Here is an 18,815-nt window from a genome sequence, read left to right as displayed (position 1 = left end):
CTAAAAAATAAGTGGGTGTACGTTAGCAACTCCTATAAGCATTTGCTAGAATACACCCACTAATTTTTTAGAAGGTGTGTTTTAGCAACTAATAACTAAAAAGTGATTAAATACACCCTAAGGTGTACGTTTCTAATGCACACCTTCATAAAAATGGGTGGGTGTGTTATAGCAATATGAATTTGGCAACTTGACAACTTTGCTATAATATGCCATATGCAAAATATGCATGTTTCGTATTTGGCAATTCCATTGCAATGGCTTCTTTAAGTGCGGGATCTTGATCCGTAAGAATAGTTTTTGGATATTTTCCTTCAACAAAAGCTAGGAAAGTCTGAAAATAGTAACATTTAATATAAAACAATTCAATAAAATTTCTATAAATTCAATAGTGATAACAACTTTAAGTAAATAAAATTTTACCTTTAAAGCCCATGTGAAGGAAGAAATTTTCTCATCTCTCAATAGAACACAACCAAAGAAAATTGTATTTCCATGGTTATCAACACCAACCCATATCCCAAGTAGCATATCATAACGATTTATTCTATATGTGGTATCAAAAACTACAACATCTCCGAAAGCTTCATATGCTCGAATTGAATCACCAAATGCCCAAATAATATGCTCCAATTTGTTACTTTCATCAATTGTAAATTCATATTTGAATGCGCCATCTATATCTTTCAAACTTTTGCACAATTTAAGAACATCTGAAGCATCACTTTCTTTACCAATACCACTCTGAGATTGAATAAAATTTCTAATATCCTTCTCTAGAAATGGTAGATTGCCTGTACATATTTCTTTCTCTAATTCAAGCACTCTCATGATAAGACTTATAGAGCAACCGACTTTCGACAACAACATTATACGACTTTGATCAACAATTGGGATGCTACGATAAGCAGGAAGAAATTGAACCTCTTTGTCATCCAATAACTCATGGTTGTGATCATTGTTGAAATACTTAACCACCCATTTTTCCTCAACGCCAATTGTACTGATAGCAACCAGCATCTTTGCACTACAATTACATCTTGAAGATTTTCGGTTTCTTTGGCAGTCCACTTCATTTTGCGGTGTTTAACAATACCACCACGATGACAAACAAATTCCCTTTTATAAATACCCGATGGATTCATCTCAGACTCGTGTTTAACAGATTTGTAAATGTGATCACGCCTAATTGAAAATCCATTTTTTCGTGCAAATAAACAATAAAATTCATAAGCTTCATCATCACTGTTAAATATTTGCCCTTCAAATGGAAAACACTCATCAATATTATTGACTTGATCAGTCAAGGGTTCATGTTGAGGGTCTTGAAATGTTATAGAATGTAAATATTCATCATCTTCAACTATAGAAGCATAATCGTTAAGAAGCTCCAAGTGCCAATCACTAACACCATTTGTTTCTTCAGATATCATACTGACCTCTAAATCTTTCATATTTAGAAAATAAATTTCGTTATTAAAAAATAAAATTAAATTTGGAATTTGAATGAAAATATGTACCCATTCATGAAGAAATTGGAACTTGGAAGATAGCTATGAAATATGTGCCCATTCATGAAAATATGTATTCATGGATAAATAAAAAGAGGAATATTGGAATAAAAACAGAGATTAAAATGAAATTATAAATAAAAAGGAGATAAAAAAAATACTTTTTGAATAAGATAGCTTCATTGCATTTTACACATCAAGCAAGTCAAAGATGAAGAGTGTGGAGGGAATAGAGAAAATCCATTCACGTTGGCAGAGAGAAAAGGGAAAATAGAGCTAGTTTAGGAAGTTGTACAGTGTTGGAGGGAATTTTGGTGAGAAGAAGCGGGAAGAAAATAAGAGATTTATGAGTTTTTTTTATTGATTAAATGCAATTTACAATCATGCCCTTTTATTTTCACTAATTTTAAAGTGAGAATAGGGACTTTTAGAGTCCAATTGAAAAGGTGTACCATGCTATAACACACCTTCATGAAAATGAATGGGTGTGTTATAGCAAAACCCTATATATATATATAACATGCATGCAGCATGCACATGACATGTGAACATCATGATGATCAGTGGCGACTCCAGGATTGTTTGGGAGCCTGGACAAATTTTTGGAGGGAATTTTATCAACCCAAATTTCGAATATAGAAATATTTAAACTCTGTTTTTCAATATTTAATTTTGGAAGAAATTTTTAAATAAGAAATAACATGCAAGAGTATAGTCATGTTTCCAATATAATTAAGGCTCAACTAAATAAGAGACTACAATAAAAACTGAATCCACATCAACGTATATAATTATATTAAACTACTTATTTATACAATCAAAACAACTTAACAAATTTTAAAATTCAAAACACCATCAAGTCATCAAACAAAGATTATAGATTGAGAAGGTTTTAGGTTGTTAAAAATTAGAATTAATTGCACATTTGATCTGTTATGTTTATTTTATGTTTCAATTTGGTCCCTTATTTTTTAAAAGTTTCAAGTTGGTCATTTTCCTCAAATTTTAGTTTAAATCGTCGACTTTTCTAATGAATTTGTGTACGTAGACCACTTAGGAGAGTACTATGTGAATGTTTTAGAAAAATTAACTCAAAATTTAACAAAAAATTAGAAAAAATTAACTCAAAATTTAACGAAAACGACCAACTTATGTTGAGATCAATAACATAAGGAACCAACTTGAAACTTTTAAAAAATAAGGGACCAAATTGAAACCTAAAATAAACATTAGAGACTAAATATGTTTCGTACGGTACCTTTACGAAATGCGTTTATTTCTTTTATTTTTATTTTTTCTTGTTTCTTATTATTACAAAAAAAAAAAAAAAAAAAAAAAAAAAAAAAAGAGGCAGCCCAGGCATGTGCCGGGCTTGCCAGACGGCATAATCGCCACTGATGATGATGATGATGATATACCAACCAAACGCATCTTTAGATTTCTGTTATACAGTTTCCAGTTAACACTCTGTAGCACTTGTTCTCTTCAATTCATTCATGACTAACACGACCTGTCGCTTTTGTCCTCATAGCTAGTATCATCAATATTCATAAAAGTTGGGACAAGTTAACTTGCAATGTTTTTCACTACGTGTGTGTCTATATTTTCTTCTCATATTATTTTGATTCATCTTTTAGCAATTATAATAATTTAAAAAATAAATAGTAGTTACATTCAATCAGTTGAATCGCGAACTAATATTTACTATGATTTTGTTATTGCAATGGTTGGTCGCGATTTTAGTTAGTTCAAAATAAACAATTTAAAATAGTTACATTTAATCGATCAGTTGAATCGTGAATTGATATTTACTATGATTTGGTTATTTCAGTGGCCGGTGGCGATTTTAGTTCAAAATAAACCATTTAAAATAGTTAAATTTGGATTCGACACCACAAAACTATCATATTTTGCAACTATCCCTTTGCAACTAAAACAATCACCCATGCTTAATTTTAGAAGTTGAAGATCTCTCTCAAACCTCTCCAAAGGAATTCTCCTTAATTCTCATCACTTATTTTCACACCATATATTACATTCTCATTTGAATCCCTAAAAAAAAAATACTCAACTCTACAGTTTGCCTCACCATAGAAATCACATCCTTCCACGATGTCGTCGACACAAAAGGATCCATGATATCAACTCTTTCCTTGAGAAGGTGCCACTGCCTAACGAACAATTGAATAACTTTAAATCTTTGACCCCTAGACCCCCTTCCAACTTTGTCCGACACACATCATCCCACTTTACACAAACGATTTTTGATTTACCTAAAACTCAAAGACAATCAATTTAGATACTATTAAAACAAACTAAGGGATTGTTACATTAACATTGCTCTATAATCGACCTATTAACCAAAATCATGCAATATAAATAATTTGGTTCACTAAAGACTAAACATTAATAATATCTCCTCTAAATAAGAACATTATTCACCCAAAGGAACTGCCAATTTGAATCTCACTATTACCTTCCTTGCTAGTAGGCATCTTCATAAAAGAGAGATAAGAAAAACAGGTCGCCGATAAGACCAAATTAATCAGCATCTGTACTTCTTCCAAGACTTGCGTATCTATTCTATTTTATTATAATATTTTGTTTTGAGGAGCTTGTGTTAATATAGCTTCCTTAGTTGACCAAATTACTTATATTTCGTGGTTTTGGTTCATATGCCGATTAGGAAGTGTTAGATAATAAAATAATAGTTTATGTTATTGGGCCTGTTAGTTTAGAGTCCATTATGTTTTATTATATATTCTCTAGTAATCTTTTTGTAATCTTAAGCTAATGGTATTCTAATGTAAACCCTAGCCGTCTTTACCTTTCTCTATTTTGTATTTCTTTGTTAACAGGAAGTACTGTCAATTTAGTTTTTTCTAATCGGTGTAATAATCTTTTAGTTTGTTTTCAATTTCTCTAAAGTGGTTGTGTTTGAATTGGTGCAACAATCCTTTAAGCCTCTCTTTCAACACATGCTAAACCTCATCCACCCAGTATAAACTTGTGTCACCTACGTTTTTTGAACCAACTTCTTAAAATCTTTATGTTGGAGCTCGTGATGATTAAATCTCTTATATGCTGAAAAAAGCTATTTTTTATAATAAAAAAAAATATATTTTAAACATGAAAGATTATGTTAATCATTAAGATTATGTTATTTGCTCAACACATGTGGAAAATTGGATGGCCCCCTTTTAAGTCCATCCCAATTCGGTTGGGGCGAGTCAACTCAAGTGTCCGAACCATACAATTATTTTTTATTTAATTAACAATATTGTGATAGATTTATTTTTATTTTTCTTAGAAATAAGTATTGGGTCTAACTCATTCTTACAAAACTGACTTTTAAGGTGAGGATTGCCTCTTAGTCAGCCCATCTCTCAACCAATGTGAGACTCTTAACACACCCCCTCACGCCCAGCATTATTGGGCTTGGTGCATATATAAACGGTAGGTGACCCAATAGCGGAAACCTGATAACAGGTGGCCCAACGGATCGTGAAGAGGCTCTGATACCATCTTAGAAATGAGTATTGAGCTTAACTCATCCTTACAAAATCGGCTTTTAAGGTGAGGATTGTCTGTTAGTTAGACCATCTCTCAACCGATGTGAGACTCTTAACAATTTTTTTAACAATAAATATTTTTCAACAATGCATAACAAGAAATAAGGTTTTTTCTAATTTATCTCTTGATAATTTGAGGATATTTGTCCAACAACTAATGTGAACAAACCACATAAGTAAAATCCACAATTAATTTGTAACCAACATATATTTCACATGCATATACTTTGTTCTTATTGGTTGATGGATAAATAATTTTAAATTATTAAAAAGGAAAATTAAAAGAAAACATATATATACACACACTACTCTATATGTATCGTGACTTTGTATTTATGATTACAAGATTTACTACAAAGGGTTGGTAAAAGAAACAAGTCAAGAGACACTTACAGTCCCGTTTTGGTTTTGCTTTGAAAATATGTAACATGAAATCTTTCACACATTCACTTTCTTTGACGTATTAGGTATATATGTTTTGTGGTCCATAACTAGAAAAAGTTAAACTAAAAAAAATGCCAACTTGTGAGTTTCGGATGAAATTTCTAACTATTAGATTATTTGACAAAAAAATATCAACTATATTAAATTTTATCCTCAAATCATTATATTTTTTATAATTAAATATTAGGTTTATCACTATGAGCTTATCAAAATAATGTAAATTTCACACTTAAATACGAGGTATAATGAACTCTGGCGTCCTTTAATTACATGTATAATAAATAATACGATGTTTCTACCAACTAAATTAAACTCACCAAACCCATATAAAATTTTTATTTTCCAAGGTGTTAGTACTACAAATTCAAATATATTAAAATAAATACTAAAAATAGTATAAATGCTTATACAAAAAAAAAAAAAATAGTATAAATGCAAATAGGCTTAAATATGTCATTAGTCCCTGCAATTACACCAAATTTTGGTATTGGTCCCTGTACTTTTTTTTGTTGGGTTTAAGTCCTTGCAATTACATTGAGTTTTGGTATTAGTCCTTACTGTTAGTTGACAGTTACAAAAATGTTAAAAGTTAACGGAGTGCCACGTGGCCCAATCAATATATGCCACGTGGCACTGTAAAAGGCTCTTTTTTTTTGGGATAATTCACATTTATTGTTTTTTTTTGTTACAATTCACATTTATTGTTTTTACTTTTACCATAGTATTTACTATTAATTATTATTATTATTGGCTCTCTCTCTAAATATTTTTATCTTCCCTCTCTCTAAGCAAATACCGCCCACCACCAACAACTCCGCCCTGCTCCGCCGTAAAATCCAAATCTGGCCGGCAAACATGTAGATCCTTGCTCTTGGTGGTGCGATCGGGTCTGTTGAAATCGCGACACCAACCTCTAACCCGGTTGGGTCTTGCTCCAAATGGTGGTCTATTGTACTCTGTGAGAGCTCGCCGTCGTCATTGCTATTCGCCATCGTTGTTTCTGGGTTCTTCTTGTTCGCGTTTCTGGGGTGTTGGCTCTGTTGCTGTGTTCTTCTAATAATAGTAATTACAAACTAACGCAACATATTCAAGGTTGTTGGTTGTTGTTGATGAAGATGAAGTTATTTGTTGGTTGTTGATGAAGAACATAAATTGGTATTTGAGTATGTCATGGTGGTTTCATGTGTAGAAGAAGATGGGTGTGACGTGATCATTTGACACCTATATGTTTGTTTTTAATTTAATTTTGGAGTTATTTTTTATTAATAATAGTAATTAATGGTAGAAATAATGATAAAAGAAAAACAAAAAAAAATGAGCCTTTTACAGTGCCAAGTGGCATAAATTGATTGGGCCATGTGGCACTCCGTTAACTTTTAACATTTTTGTAACTGTCAACTAATAGTAAGGACTAATACCAAAACTCAATGTAATTGCAAGGACCTAAACCCAACAAAAAAAAGTGCAGGGACCAATACCAAAATGTGGTGTAATTGCAGGGACTATTGACATATTTAAGCCATGCAAATAATATCAATTGGTTATGAAGATGAGTTAGAAACCATATGATATGACTATGTCTAAACACCAATTCTTTGATTGATAAGAGAGTTGGGGGACGACCCCTACTTTCTCAAAACATTATCAAAAGTGTGGCAGATCAAATTGGTGTCAGAGATTTGAAGAAATTTTCTGGAATGAAAGTGACACTAGGTAGTACGGGCCACTCTAAAGAACCCTAATTATTGTAATTACTTTTTTGTCTTTTTTGCTGAGTTGGTATGTTTAATAAATTTTATATTTGGTAGTTTTTCACACTTAGGTTTAGTATATATTTGTACATTGATTTATTTGATTTTAATATGATTCTTGAATATTCTCAATGAGAGCTGCTGATGGCACATGATATTGATGCATGTGGTCAAGAATTCATAGCTAAAATCTCATTAATTATATGCGTTTGTTCAATTTTTTTTTTCCAAGTAGTTTGGGAGCTAGAATTTCACCTTTTAAAATGAATAAGTAAGTAAGAAAATACCAATAAAAAATGAATAAGTAAGGATATCAAAAGTTCGAACTTCAATTCCTGCATAACATGCAAGTCTCTAAGCTATTTTCACACGAAAACTTCTTTTTTTCTAATAGTTTTATCAATTTAATTTCTTGAAGTCAGCTAAATATTTAATTTGATTCACAACTCTTCTTAAAGATACCCCACCCTTATAACCTCATGAACAGTATTTTTAGCCAAATGTTAATTGGAAACATTTAGTAGTAGAGATTAAATTATGCACCTCTAGCTATCTAAAAAAATTAAGCGCCTCTTGCCTTTCAAAAAAATAAATTATGCACCTCCTACGTATAATTTTTTTTATAGTTTCATGATTTCTTTTAATGACAAATATTATATATTAACAGAAATAAGACAGGGTAAAAGTTTGGAGTACCAGAAGTACTGAATGGCCAAGAGAATAAAGATGAAAACCACCACAACCACCCATAGAGAGCGCACCTCAAGAGATACCACCACTCATTCAGAACCTAAAAGCAAGAACCATTAGGCTTTTAATCTAAAAATCATTTCCAAAAGAAAAAATTCACCTTAGTCACAAGATTATCAACTAATTGAGTCATGATGTCATTGGCCCTTTGTCAAGTAATAATGGAGTGACTCGACTTATTTTCATATTTTATCATTAAAAAAAGGTAAATGCTAAATAGTGTTCCCGGGGCACTCTTTAAGCCCTTAAATAGTAAGTTTTTTTATAGAATTTTTATCGGAATGCGTAAAGTCAATGCAGCATTGGAAATTGTAATGTTTAACTTTTTGAATAAAATATTTCTTTAAATGGAATGCTTAAAGAGTGCTCCGGGGACACTCGTTAGCAAGACCCTTAAAAAAAATTTCTAGTAAGAGAACATATAAAACTTGTAAGAAAACATATAAAACTTAGCGTTTCCGTATTTTATCATTAGTATTTTATGTAATGATGAAAAAATATCTTGAATATTACAAAAATCATGCGTTCGTTTTTTCAAGACAAAAGAAAAAATTCTCAATCTTTTTTCAAAAGAAAACATCATAACATCGACAAATAATGATATGTTATTTCATGACTTCGTGATGTAATCAACAACATTAAGCAATTTATATTTGGTGGTGAGGAATTTGGGTAATATATTAATAGTCGGTTTGATCCTATAAAAAAAGTTAAAATATATAATCGGTTTCACCCACCTTTTCTTTATGGCATACCATATAATCTCCAGATATAACCTTAGTTAATTTCTTTGTGCAAAAGTAAAATATTTCTGCCACCATATCATAAATTAGTCATATGCATGATTTAGATTAACACAAAACATAACACGTTAAACCTAACTACTTTTAATCATTGTTTCCTTCAAATTCTCTGAGACCTACCAAGAACCCTAGCCCTAACCAAATCAAAATACTATATCACACACACATATATACAGTACAATACTGGCAGCTAGGTCAAATGTTTGAATGATTTGACCTTGAATTGCTTACGTTTTCTCAACATAATGAAGCATAATACCCACAAAGTATACTAGTATGTGTCTTGTCCTCAATTACTCTCTCTCTCTCCCCTCAAAAGTCCAACTCCAATAAATAATCCATCACATAATTTAAATTATGCATAGAAAAATCCAAATTTCATCATTGCCCTAATTGAAATCAAATTCCTTCTTTTACTTCTGGAATATGTGTCAGTATTTTTTATTTTATTTTTTCACATTCCTAATTGGTTATTAGTACTAGTACTCATTAATAGTACTCAATAATATCCTTTATAAAAATAATAGTACTCTTTTTAATATTTTTTTATCACACTATTAGATAACGACAGAGATACGAAGATAGTAAATATTTTAAAATTTAAGGATAGTTTAATTAAAAAATTAAATATATGAATGTAAAATATATAAACACAATTAAAATAGATGATATAATAAACATTCACATTACTAAAATTATCAAATCAAGTGAATTACATATCTTAAGTATTATCGAGAAAGAAAATTTATTAGTACTATTAACCCAAAAAAATATACAATATTATCTTAAAAGGACAACAGTAGTAATAATATACAAACAAGAATTTCATACTCTAATATTCACTACTTAATTAAGAGTTAACACTACTTATGAGACAATGTATCATAAAATGTATGGTATTTTATTAAAAAAAATAAAATTTAATTATTTGATACTTCTCTAATACGTGTTGGGAAGTATCGCAAACATGTTTAGTATTTTCTTATTAAAAATGAAATAAAATTTAATCACTTAATATTCCTCTAATACATATTGAGAACGAGAAGTATCTGAGATGTATCAGTATTGGATACGTATCTGGCGCGCGATACTTTAGCAATTTTGGGGAGTTTCCTAGTCACTCATTAAAGTACACATTTTAAACATTTTTTAATCATAGTTTTTTTATACAAAATGTTTATATAAAAAGGCCTTTAGAGGAACATCACTATGGACTGTTAAGTTGAAACTAAGACGAAGAAGAAAAGAAACCAATTCATTACTCAAAGGAAGATAGATAGACACTTTCTTCTTTTGCACCATAAGGGGTCCTCTTCCTCTCACAAAAAAAATCTAGGGCTAAAAAATTAAATTGAACTTTCCAATGTTCCCTTACAGTTCAAACCCTTACCCTTCTTTTCTTCCCTCATCTTCATCTTCTTCACTCTTTCCTTTTCCATTCCTCAATCCTGAAAATGCTTCCTCAAACACCAACAATAACAACAATACCCTTTTTCTTGATCCATTTTCCATTCCTTACATACCAACTCATCATTCTCATCCTCATCCTCATCATCCCAACATTACAAATATTCCAGAAACCCTAAACAACTTGGCTGTTTCACAAGAAAATAATAATAGTAACATTGCAGTTTCAATGCCTAAACAAGATCCTTCAACTCTTGGTGGTTCCAATTCTCACTATGGTATTTCTTGTTTCCTTACCAAGAAACCGGTTAAGAAAGACCGGCATAGTAAGATTTATACTTCTCAAGGTTTGAGAGATCGAAGGGTTAGGCTTTCAATTGAGATCGCTCGAAAATTCTTCGATCTTCAAGATATGCTAGGGTTTGACAAAGCTAGCAACACACTTGATTGGCTTTTCACAAAATCTAAGAAAGCAATTAAGGATCTAACTAAGAGTAAGCAAAAAAACAAAAATAGTGAAGGTGGTGATGCTACTAAAAGCTTCTCATCTTCTTCGGATTGTGAAGATTCGGAAGTTGCTATTAATGATTCTTCAAACCTACAAATGGAGGGTGTAGGAAGTAAATTTGAAGAAAGGAAGTTGAAAAGGGTTCAAATGAAAGAACCAGCTTGTGTTAGAGCTAATAAGATGAAGGAGTCAAGGGAAAAAGCAAGAGCAAGAGCAAGGGAAAGAACTAGTAACAAGATCTCCAACAACATAAGGGGGGTGCAAGAAGTAGAATTAAAGAAAAAATATGAAAATAATCTTCAAGCTTTTCAACAATCAAGATCTTCACAAGATCATCAACTTGTGAGTAGTAATGAAGGACCAAGAAATGATTTCAATGTTATTGAGGAATCAATTGTGATTAAGAGAAAGCTGAAACCTTCAATAATGGTTTCTCATCATAATCATAATCATAATCATCATCATCATAACCATCAAAATCATGTTATCCCTAAGGAAGCTACAAGTTTCAACAATAATGGTGATTACCATTTCTTGCCTAATTCATCTCCAAATTGGGATGCTAATAATGGTACTTCTTCCACTAACCGCTCCACCTTTTGTGCAATAGCTAGCATGAATCTTTCTACAGGTATGTCATGTGTGTCAGTTTGTGTTTTGTTTTTCATGAAAAATAATTGCTAATTTACTAAAAAAATTGATTAAAAATTGAAAATTATCTTGTGTACTATGGCATACCTTACCTTATGCCTTGCTTTCAATTAATAGAATTTATTATCTTGGCCTTTCCAAAAAAAAAAAGGAAAATTATTAGAGATGTAAAACATGAAATTTTGTTGCCAATAATTTTTTTTACAATCAAAACAAAAATTAGTAGTTTCTTCTTAAAAAATATATTTTTTTATCAAAGGGAAATAAAAAAACAAAAATAGAGAAAAAAACAACAAAAAACTAGTCGATCCACTACCTTAGGACCCCAGAGGTATTCGCAAGCAGGATGATATTCAATTGTGCAGGAGGAGAACTCCACATCTTCAAGGATTCAACGTTTTAGTGGCCCCAAATTTTGTCAACCAATCAGCACATTCGTTGCATTCTCTCAAAGTATGATTAAAAGAAACTTCCCAAGAAAGAGAAGAGAGCTTCTTAAAAAATAATTTGTTATAATTTACTATGAAAAAAGTTGAATATTATAATTAATAGAAATTTGTCTCTAATTCTATTTTAATTAGAGTGATAAAAGATGGAAAATTTGTTCTTAAATTTCTTTGGTAAACGTTGGCTTTAAAAATAACCCAAGAATTTTGATGATATTTAGAGATAGAAAAACATGGAATTCATCTTTGATTTTAGCCCTGACTCTATGTTTTAAGAATAACAAATTTGGAGACTTCTGTCATTTTTCTGTTTCTTAATATGTGAGAACAAGAGAATAGGAATGAGAATGAATAAGAGAATTGAAGTTTATTTTCCCATATAAAAATATTTCTCTTCTTAGAATAAATATATCCAACATAAATTCTGCAATACAAAATACACCAAAAATTCCATCAGTGCAAACACAACATCATCAGCGGTATTAGCTTCCGCAATACAATACAGAAAGAAAAATGAAAAACTATCATAATACTTTAAAAAATCTTTTAATTAATTCACTAATGAAAGTGTAATTAACGGGAGAGTGTTTGTGTTTAATATCAACTTGATTTGTCGATCTTGGATTAGACCGGATACTGAGTTTTTTTTTTTTTAAAAATATATGACCGTGATCTAAAAATAAATCTTTCTGCTTTTAATAGAAGTTCCATAAAATTAGTAAGGGGAAAAATGACACAAATGCATTTTCCAATTCCCTTATTAAATAAATTTTATTCACAATCGCATAAAATGACAAAAATGCATTTTTCAGGAATCTTTTATACCGGATAATAAAATTTAATAAACTTGTAACAAATACACAAATGCATTTTTCTATCATTTTATTCTCAGGAAATTAAAAATATAACTTGAAAAAATATCACCAAATTCTTAATTAAAAAAAAAAATAATAATAATTTTTTTGAACGGCTAAATTTTATTAATAACGCAACTCAGTGCAAGACGAGTATAGTGCGTAAAACAAACACATACAATCACATCATAAGACAGAAAATAAACTAAAACAACACCTAAATTCACCGAACCCATAGCGGGCTTTACACCAAATAACATCCAACTAAAGCTCCATCACCACAATAATAAGAAAAATAAGGAAAAATTTTCAAGTATTGATAATAATATTTGAAAATTTGAAATAAAAGGAAAAATCAAAATTTGTCTCTAATTCAGTTTGAGTGATAAAAGAAGGAAAATTTGGAGATCAACATCATTTTTATTTTTTGTGTTCTTAATTTTCGTTGACATGCAATTCAATTTTTTCTAGTATACACATTACCTAGGATTTTGATGATATTTAGTGTTCTAAGTTGTTATTTTCAGGGCTTCAAATCTTTGGAAAATCATGGGAGGAATGCACCAATCCACGTCTACATTAGTACTATAGTGTGTTTGTTTTTTTCCGCATTATCTATCTTGAGGTTTGTCAAGGAGTTTCAAGGATCTTTCTTTTCATTGTTTTCATCGACAAATTGTACTGTAACTTTTTCTGTCCTATATTCTCCTTTCAAAACATTTGTACCATGATTTGTTACCCATGATGTTTATCATCCAATGGCGTGTGTGGCATTTGACCTAAAAAGGTTGTTGAGTGTACTATATTAATTTATGTCCAATATTTAAATAGTGTTGTTGGAATTATGTCGTTATATTATTTTCAAATTATATGGTGATCAGAATCGCGCATTTTAAATGTAGGGAAGTGAAAAATCTTAACTAGGTTCAAATTCAATTTTTTTCAACGGCAAATGAAGGAAAAATACAAGAGATACTTGACCTATCCGTGTAAACAAAGTACATGTAGCATTTCATCCAATCAAAAGACAAACCAATACAAAATAGTGAGTATGATCTATCTAATTCTAAGTCACTCCCAACCAACTAACGAACTATATACCCTAAAAAAGATTAACATATCATTCATAAAATAGGTGAATTAATCTTTTTGGCCAATAACCAAAAAGATCCTATCATTTTTAGATCGACACAATGTCTATACAACCGCATGCCAAATCATAAGTGCAGCAGAACCGTCGATACCCCAAAACAATGATAAATATCGAACCACGCCGTCCAAATCATTGAGAAGCAAATAAATGATTTTCCAATTCCCCACTTGTATCACAAAAAACACACAATGTCCTAGCAGTTTTTCTATCTACACATGCATGTAATATTGGTTTTCTATAGCTCTTTAAATGAATGAATATCAAATTATTTGACAAAAAAAAAACAAAAAAAACAAACAAATGTAGTTCGTGTTGTAGTTATGTTTACTCTTCTTGTATTGTGGATCGGAATAGTCATTGTACTCTATATCAATTATAATTTTGTTGTCCAAAATACGAAAATAAATAAATCAAATCATATAATATTTTTTTTTAGGTGTATGATATATATATGAACAATAATATTATTCATAAATAACTTTTGGCAAAGACAAAGCCACAAAGGGTGATCATCACTGTCTTTTTTATGGAAAAATCAATTATTAAAAGGGAGAAAAGAAACATATATATACAATGAAGTCAAGTGATAAGAAGAGCCGTTAAGTCACCATTATAAGGGTTACAAAAACTCCTCTCGATTCTAATATTGTTGGCGCACTCTCTTTTTTGTTAAATGGTTTTAACTTTTAAGAGTTTGGTTAATTTGGTTCCAAGTTCTAATGTTGAGTGAGAAAGTAATGAATCTCCATAAACCTCAACCTCCTATTTACAATTCTTCTAATGATGAAACGAAAATTAATGCTTCAATTTTTTTCCTTTTGAAATATCTAACTTTTGAAGCTACTGCCACAAATAATTAATACCAAGAAATGTTGAACATTTATCAACAAACTAATTTATGATTTTCTATAGTTTTAGATTGTTACCACTGTCATTATTTATAAAGAAAACATAAAAATATTGATCGAAATTAGAAATAGTCAGTTACTCCCTTCAGTCCTTATTATAAGAAAAAAATTATTTTTTAATTCATAGAATATTTGAGATCGGTTCGTGTCTAGGTTTTTCTTTTATGAGGAAGTTATTAACTACTGATTGTATTGTAGATTGTAGTAAAAGTCTTGGATCGGTTTTCTTTTTCTTTTCAAGATGAAGTTGAAGTTTTTTTTCCTTGCTTTAAACAAAGAGTATTAATATGTTTATTGTTAATTTGTTTGTTTTTGTTCGAAAAGAAAATCAAACTCGAGAATATTATATTATCATTTTATTCATCAACTTTTCCACCTCAGCTACCGAGTTAACCATACATCTCCGGATGAATTCGTCGTGAAGCCCGATACTTCAAAAATGGCGAAGTATCGTGTCCGATACGTACTCGATACTGATACTCATCCGATACTCTCCGATACACGTATCGGAAAAGTATCAGAAATTAATATTATTTTTTTAAAAAAAAATATAACCGATACGTGTCGAATACTTCTCCGATACACGTATCGGGACAATTAATGCTTTTTGATGATGAAAACGTAGGAAAAGAGATTGATACAATTCGTTTTTTCTCTTAAGTATTGAATGTTATAGTATGATTTTACCAACTATGTCTTTGGGTAGGATGTATTTTTTTTATAAGCAAATTGTTAGTATATATTATATTGTTATGTTAGTTATTCTCCTTGTCAGGACTTGAACCTTGGATCTCAAACTTCTTAACTCTTAGCTCCACTAATTCATCAGTTAAGTTACTCATCTCACTCCCCTTTTTGGATAGTACTTAACTTAAGATATGTAATTGTTACTTGTTTGTTCAATTTGAATAATTTGAATGTTAATTTTTTATCATTGTCAATTTTAGTTATGTTTGTGCATTTATATATATTTAATTTTAAATTTAATTTTTAAATAACGTATGGCGGCCATATCGTATCGAGAATTTTGAAAATTTTCTCGTATCGCCGTATCAGTATCGTATCGATATCGTGTCGCGTATCGTGACTTCATAGGTTATAGTATATTATTTTAAAAGTTCTTTAATTGAAAAACTAAGGAGATGTTCTACTATATTTAACCTTGGTGCGCCTTAAGAGAATCATTGGATGATTTTAGGCATATTTCTCTCATTGGTTATATGTTTTAGTATATTTTGTACTTTTTTTTAATGGCAAATATATATATATATATAAGAAGTTACCAATACAAGGGGAGATCACAAACAAAGATGAATACCGAAAGTACTCACAAAAGAAGAAAACATAAAAAGGATACAAGTACAAAAACCAAAAAACAAACAAAGTGACACCAGTCCCCCCAAATCTAGCAACCAAGACAGAACCATAAGAGAAAAGAAAAAGGACAAAAGAAGAAGAAAATGGATGAACCCACCCGTCAAGCAAAGTCATCCGAAGCCAGCACTCAGCCCCCACCAAACTCTATCGGCTCCAGCACATGACTGGTTGCACCTCCCACTCATAGAAGGAGCAGGGGTTACCAGAGTTTTTGGCCAAAAACCACTTCCAAGATGAAAGTTTCACCTTATCTACCAAAGACTCGACATAAATATATAATTTGTACTTTTATCTTCATTTGTATAAATAAATTATTTTCTTCGTTGTTTGAAAAAATCAACTATCTTGATTTTTCATAATTGATACTATATACTTTTGATTATTTTCCTTTATAAGTTTAGATATAAAAAAAATAGAAAACTATTTTGACCAAATAATCATTCTTCCATATATAGTTGCTTTCCAAGTATAAAATTCAAATTTTAGGATTTGAGTGTGTAATAAAAATATTAGTTAACTAAGACATTGAGTTCAATTATCAAAAAAAAAAACATTGAGTTCAAGTGGATAACGAACTCCTTCTAAAATGATTTATTCATAAAAATTCGAGTTCGATTTCTAGTGTGAATAATTTTTGTTCTGACTTACTTACCTCACGGCCAAACTCTAGATTATCGGGTCCCCCTTCCCTGAAAATCAAAGGGTTCATAAAAAAAAGGCTTAATTATTATTTTTGACCCATAACCAAATTTTTGGTTTCACTTTAGTCCCCTAATTAATAGATGTTCTGGTTTGGTCCTTTAACTATATTCCATTAATCAAATTAATCCATTCCGTTAACTTTTAACACCAAAAGTTTAAGGTGGACCAATAGTAGTCCACCGTAAACCTCATTAATTTTTTTAATTTAAACTGTACGATATCTTTTTGTCTAAAATGTAACCATTATTAAATCTTGCTAGCCTACTAAACCATCACTGACTAATGAAGAAAAGGAAAAATGTAACGTGAACATCATTGACTAATTATTATTCCTTTTTTCATCTTCTTCATCTTCTTCCTTTCTCTTTTTTATCTTCATCATTACCTTCATCAAACAAATCCAGAAAAAGAAATAGACCAGATGGAAAGCAAAATCACGGTTTTAAAAACCTCTTCTTTTTTTTTTTTTAAGCAAATTGGGTGCATAAAATAAAAACAAAATCTACAAGACTGAGGAACATAAACCTGAGTAAGTGTAATAAAAATATACAAAAGGGTAATCCAAAACAACCCTAAAAGGGTAACACAACAAATCTCAATCTGGAGCAAATAACACCATCACTTGCACAATCCAATGAACCCACCCACAAGTGTCTAACCAAATTGAAAAAAAAAGGTATGTAGGCCGACGAACTCTGAACCCAAATCTTGAAAATGGTGAATAGACATGACCGCCATCATGGAGATAGTCCACACAGCAACAACCTAGCGCATCAAAACACGACACGACAAGCATCCGACCATTTCTGGTCACATATAGTCGTTTGAGGCCAAACAACAAAAGTTGAGCCCAACAGTGAACAAACCAAATATATAAGATCACCTAGGTATACCTATACAAACTATTTGAATACTCCCTCTAATCTTTATTATAAGAAAAAATTTGCTTTTTAGATTCTTAAATGTTTGATGTATTTAGACCATATTATGAACCAAATATATCAAACATTCTATGAATCTAAAAAATAATTTTTTTCTTATAATAAGGACCGAAGGGAGTACCTGCCAACATCATTTTCTTTTTTTGCGAACTTAGATCTACAAACAACGTTTTGAAGAATATAGGTGAAGCAATACACAAAACAACACTAGAATCACAATCACAAAGTCAGATATTTAGTTGAAAACCAACACACTACCTATCATGAGTCCATATTCGGGTAACCTAAGAACAACCAATCAATCCTCACAAGTATGAGCCACAATTTTATGGGGGGTCTATATTTTATTATTCTCAATTATTTAGTTTTATTAATCTCTATTTTTCTCATTTATAAATTTGAATAATTTTTTTTTTCAATTTTATTTTTACGTTAGTAATACTTTAACCATTAAATATTGATTTTTTATTTTATTTTAAATTTGTCATATTAAATCGAATACTAAATTATTATGTTTACTTTATTATTTATAATTTTTAATCATTAACTAATATTCCCTCCGGTCTTATATATAAGAAACATTTCATTTTTTAGGTTCATTGTAAAATTTATGTATTTAGACAATATTATTGTCTAGATACATCAATTCTACAATGAATCTAAAAAGTGAAATGTTTCTTGTATATAGGACCAGAGAGAGTAATAAAGAGTGGCAATGCACGACAATGTACATCGGGCAAGATTGTTCTACATGTTGAGCTAAATATACCAATTGTTAATTGGTCAAGTGGTGATTGATGTTGGATTTGGTAGGGATGACCACCGTTTGATCTCCACAACTGCGATCGAGAGAGATTGAAACCACTTGATCTCAGAATTGATCTCCGAATTAGATTAGACCATCGAAGACCGGATACTAATGCTAAAAAATAAAATAAATATAAATATAAAATACAAAATACAAAAAATTGATCTGAATAAGTAGAAACAATTTTTAACTAAATTTTATTTAGTAGTATAACTCTAGAGTCTAGACT

At 30.4% G+C, this 18,815-nt stretch overlaps 1 protein-coding gene and 1 pseudogene across 1 annotated transcript; one reads left to right on the top strand and one right to left on the bottom strand.

Annotated features, from left to right (window-relative positions):
* Positions 1-95: 95 nt before the first annotated feature.
* On the bottom strand, positions 96-1,454 carry LOC123909636 (annotated as a pseudogene).
* Positions 1,455-9,983: 8,529 nt separating this feature from the next.
* On the top strand, positions 9,984-13,547 carry LOC123910953 (transcription factor CYCLOIDEA-like). The gene is made up of 2 exons (XM_045962243.1): positions 9,984-11,377; positions 13,225-13,547. The coding sequence occupies exons 1-2, from the start codon at positions 10,195-10,197 to the stop codon at positions 13,278-13,280; spliced, it is 1,239 nt and encodes a 412-aa protein (XP_045818199.1). The 5' UTR covers positions 9,984-10,194; the 3' UTR covers positions 13,281-13,547.
* Positions 13,548-18,815: the final 5,268 nt, after the last annotated feature.

This window comes from Trifolium pratense, linkage group LG2 (genome assembly GCF_020283565.1).
Source record: "Trifolium pratense cultivar HEN17-A07 linkage group LG2, ARS_RC_1.1, whole genome shotgun sequence".
NCBI classification, from domain to species: Eukaryota; Viridiplantae; Streptophyta; class Magnoliopsida; order Fabales; family Fabaceae; genus Trifolium; species Trifolium pratense.
The sequence above is the reverse complement of the archived record's forward strand: the minus strand, read 5'-3'. Positions and strand labels throughout refer to the sequence as shown.

Coding starts and splice junctions, on each gene's coding strand:
- LOC123910953 (XM_045962243.1), top strand. CDS start 10,195: ATGTTCCCTTACAGTTCAAACCCTTACCCTTCTTTTCTTCCCTCATCT. Junction 11,378..13,224: donor TAGCATGAATCTTTCTACAG/GTATGTCATGTG, acceptor TGTTATTTTCAG/GGCTTCAAATCTTTGGAAAA.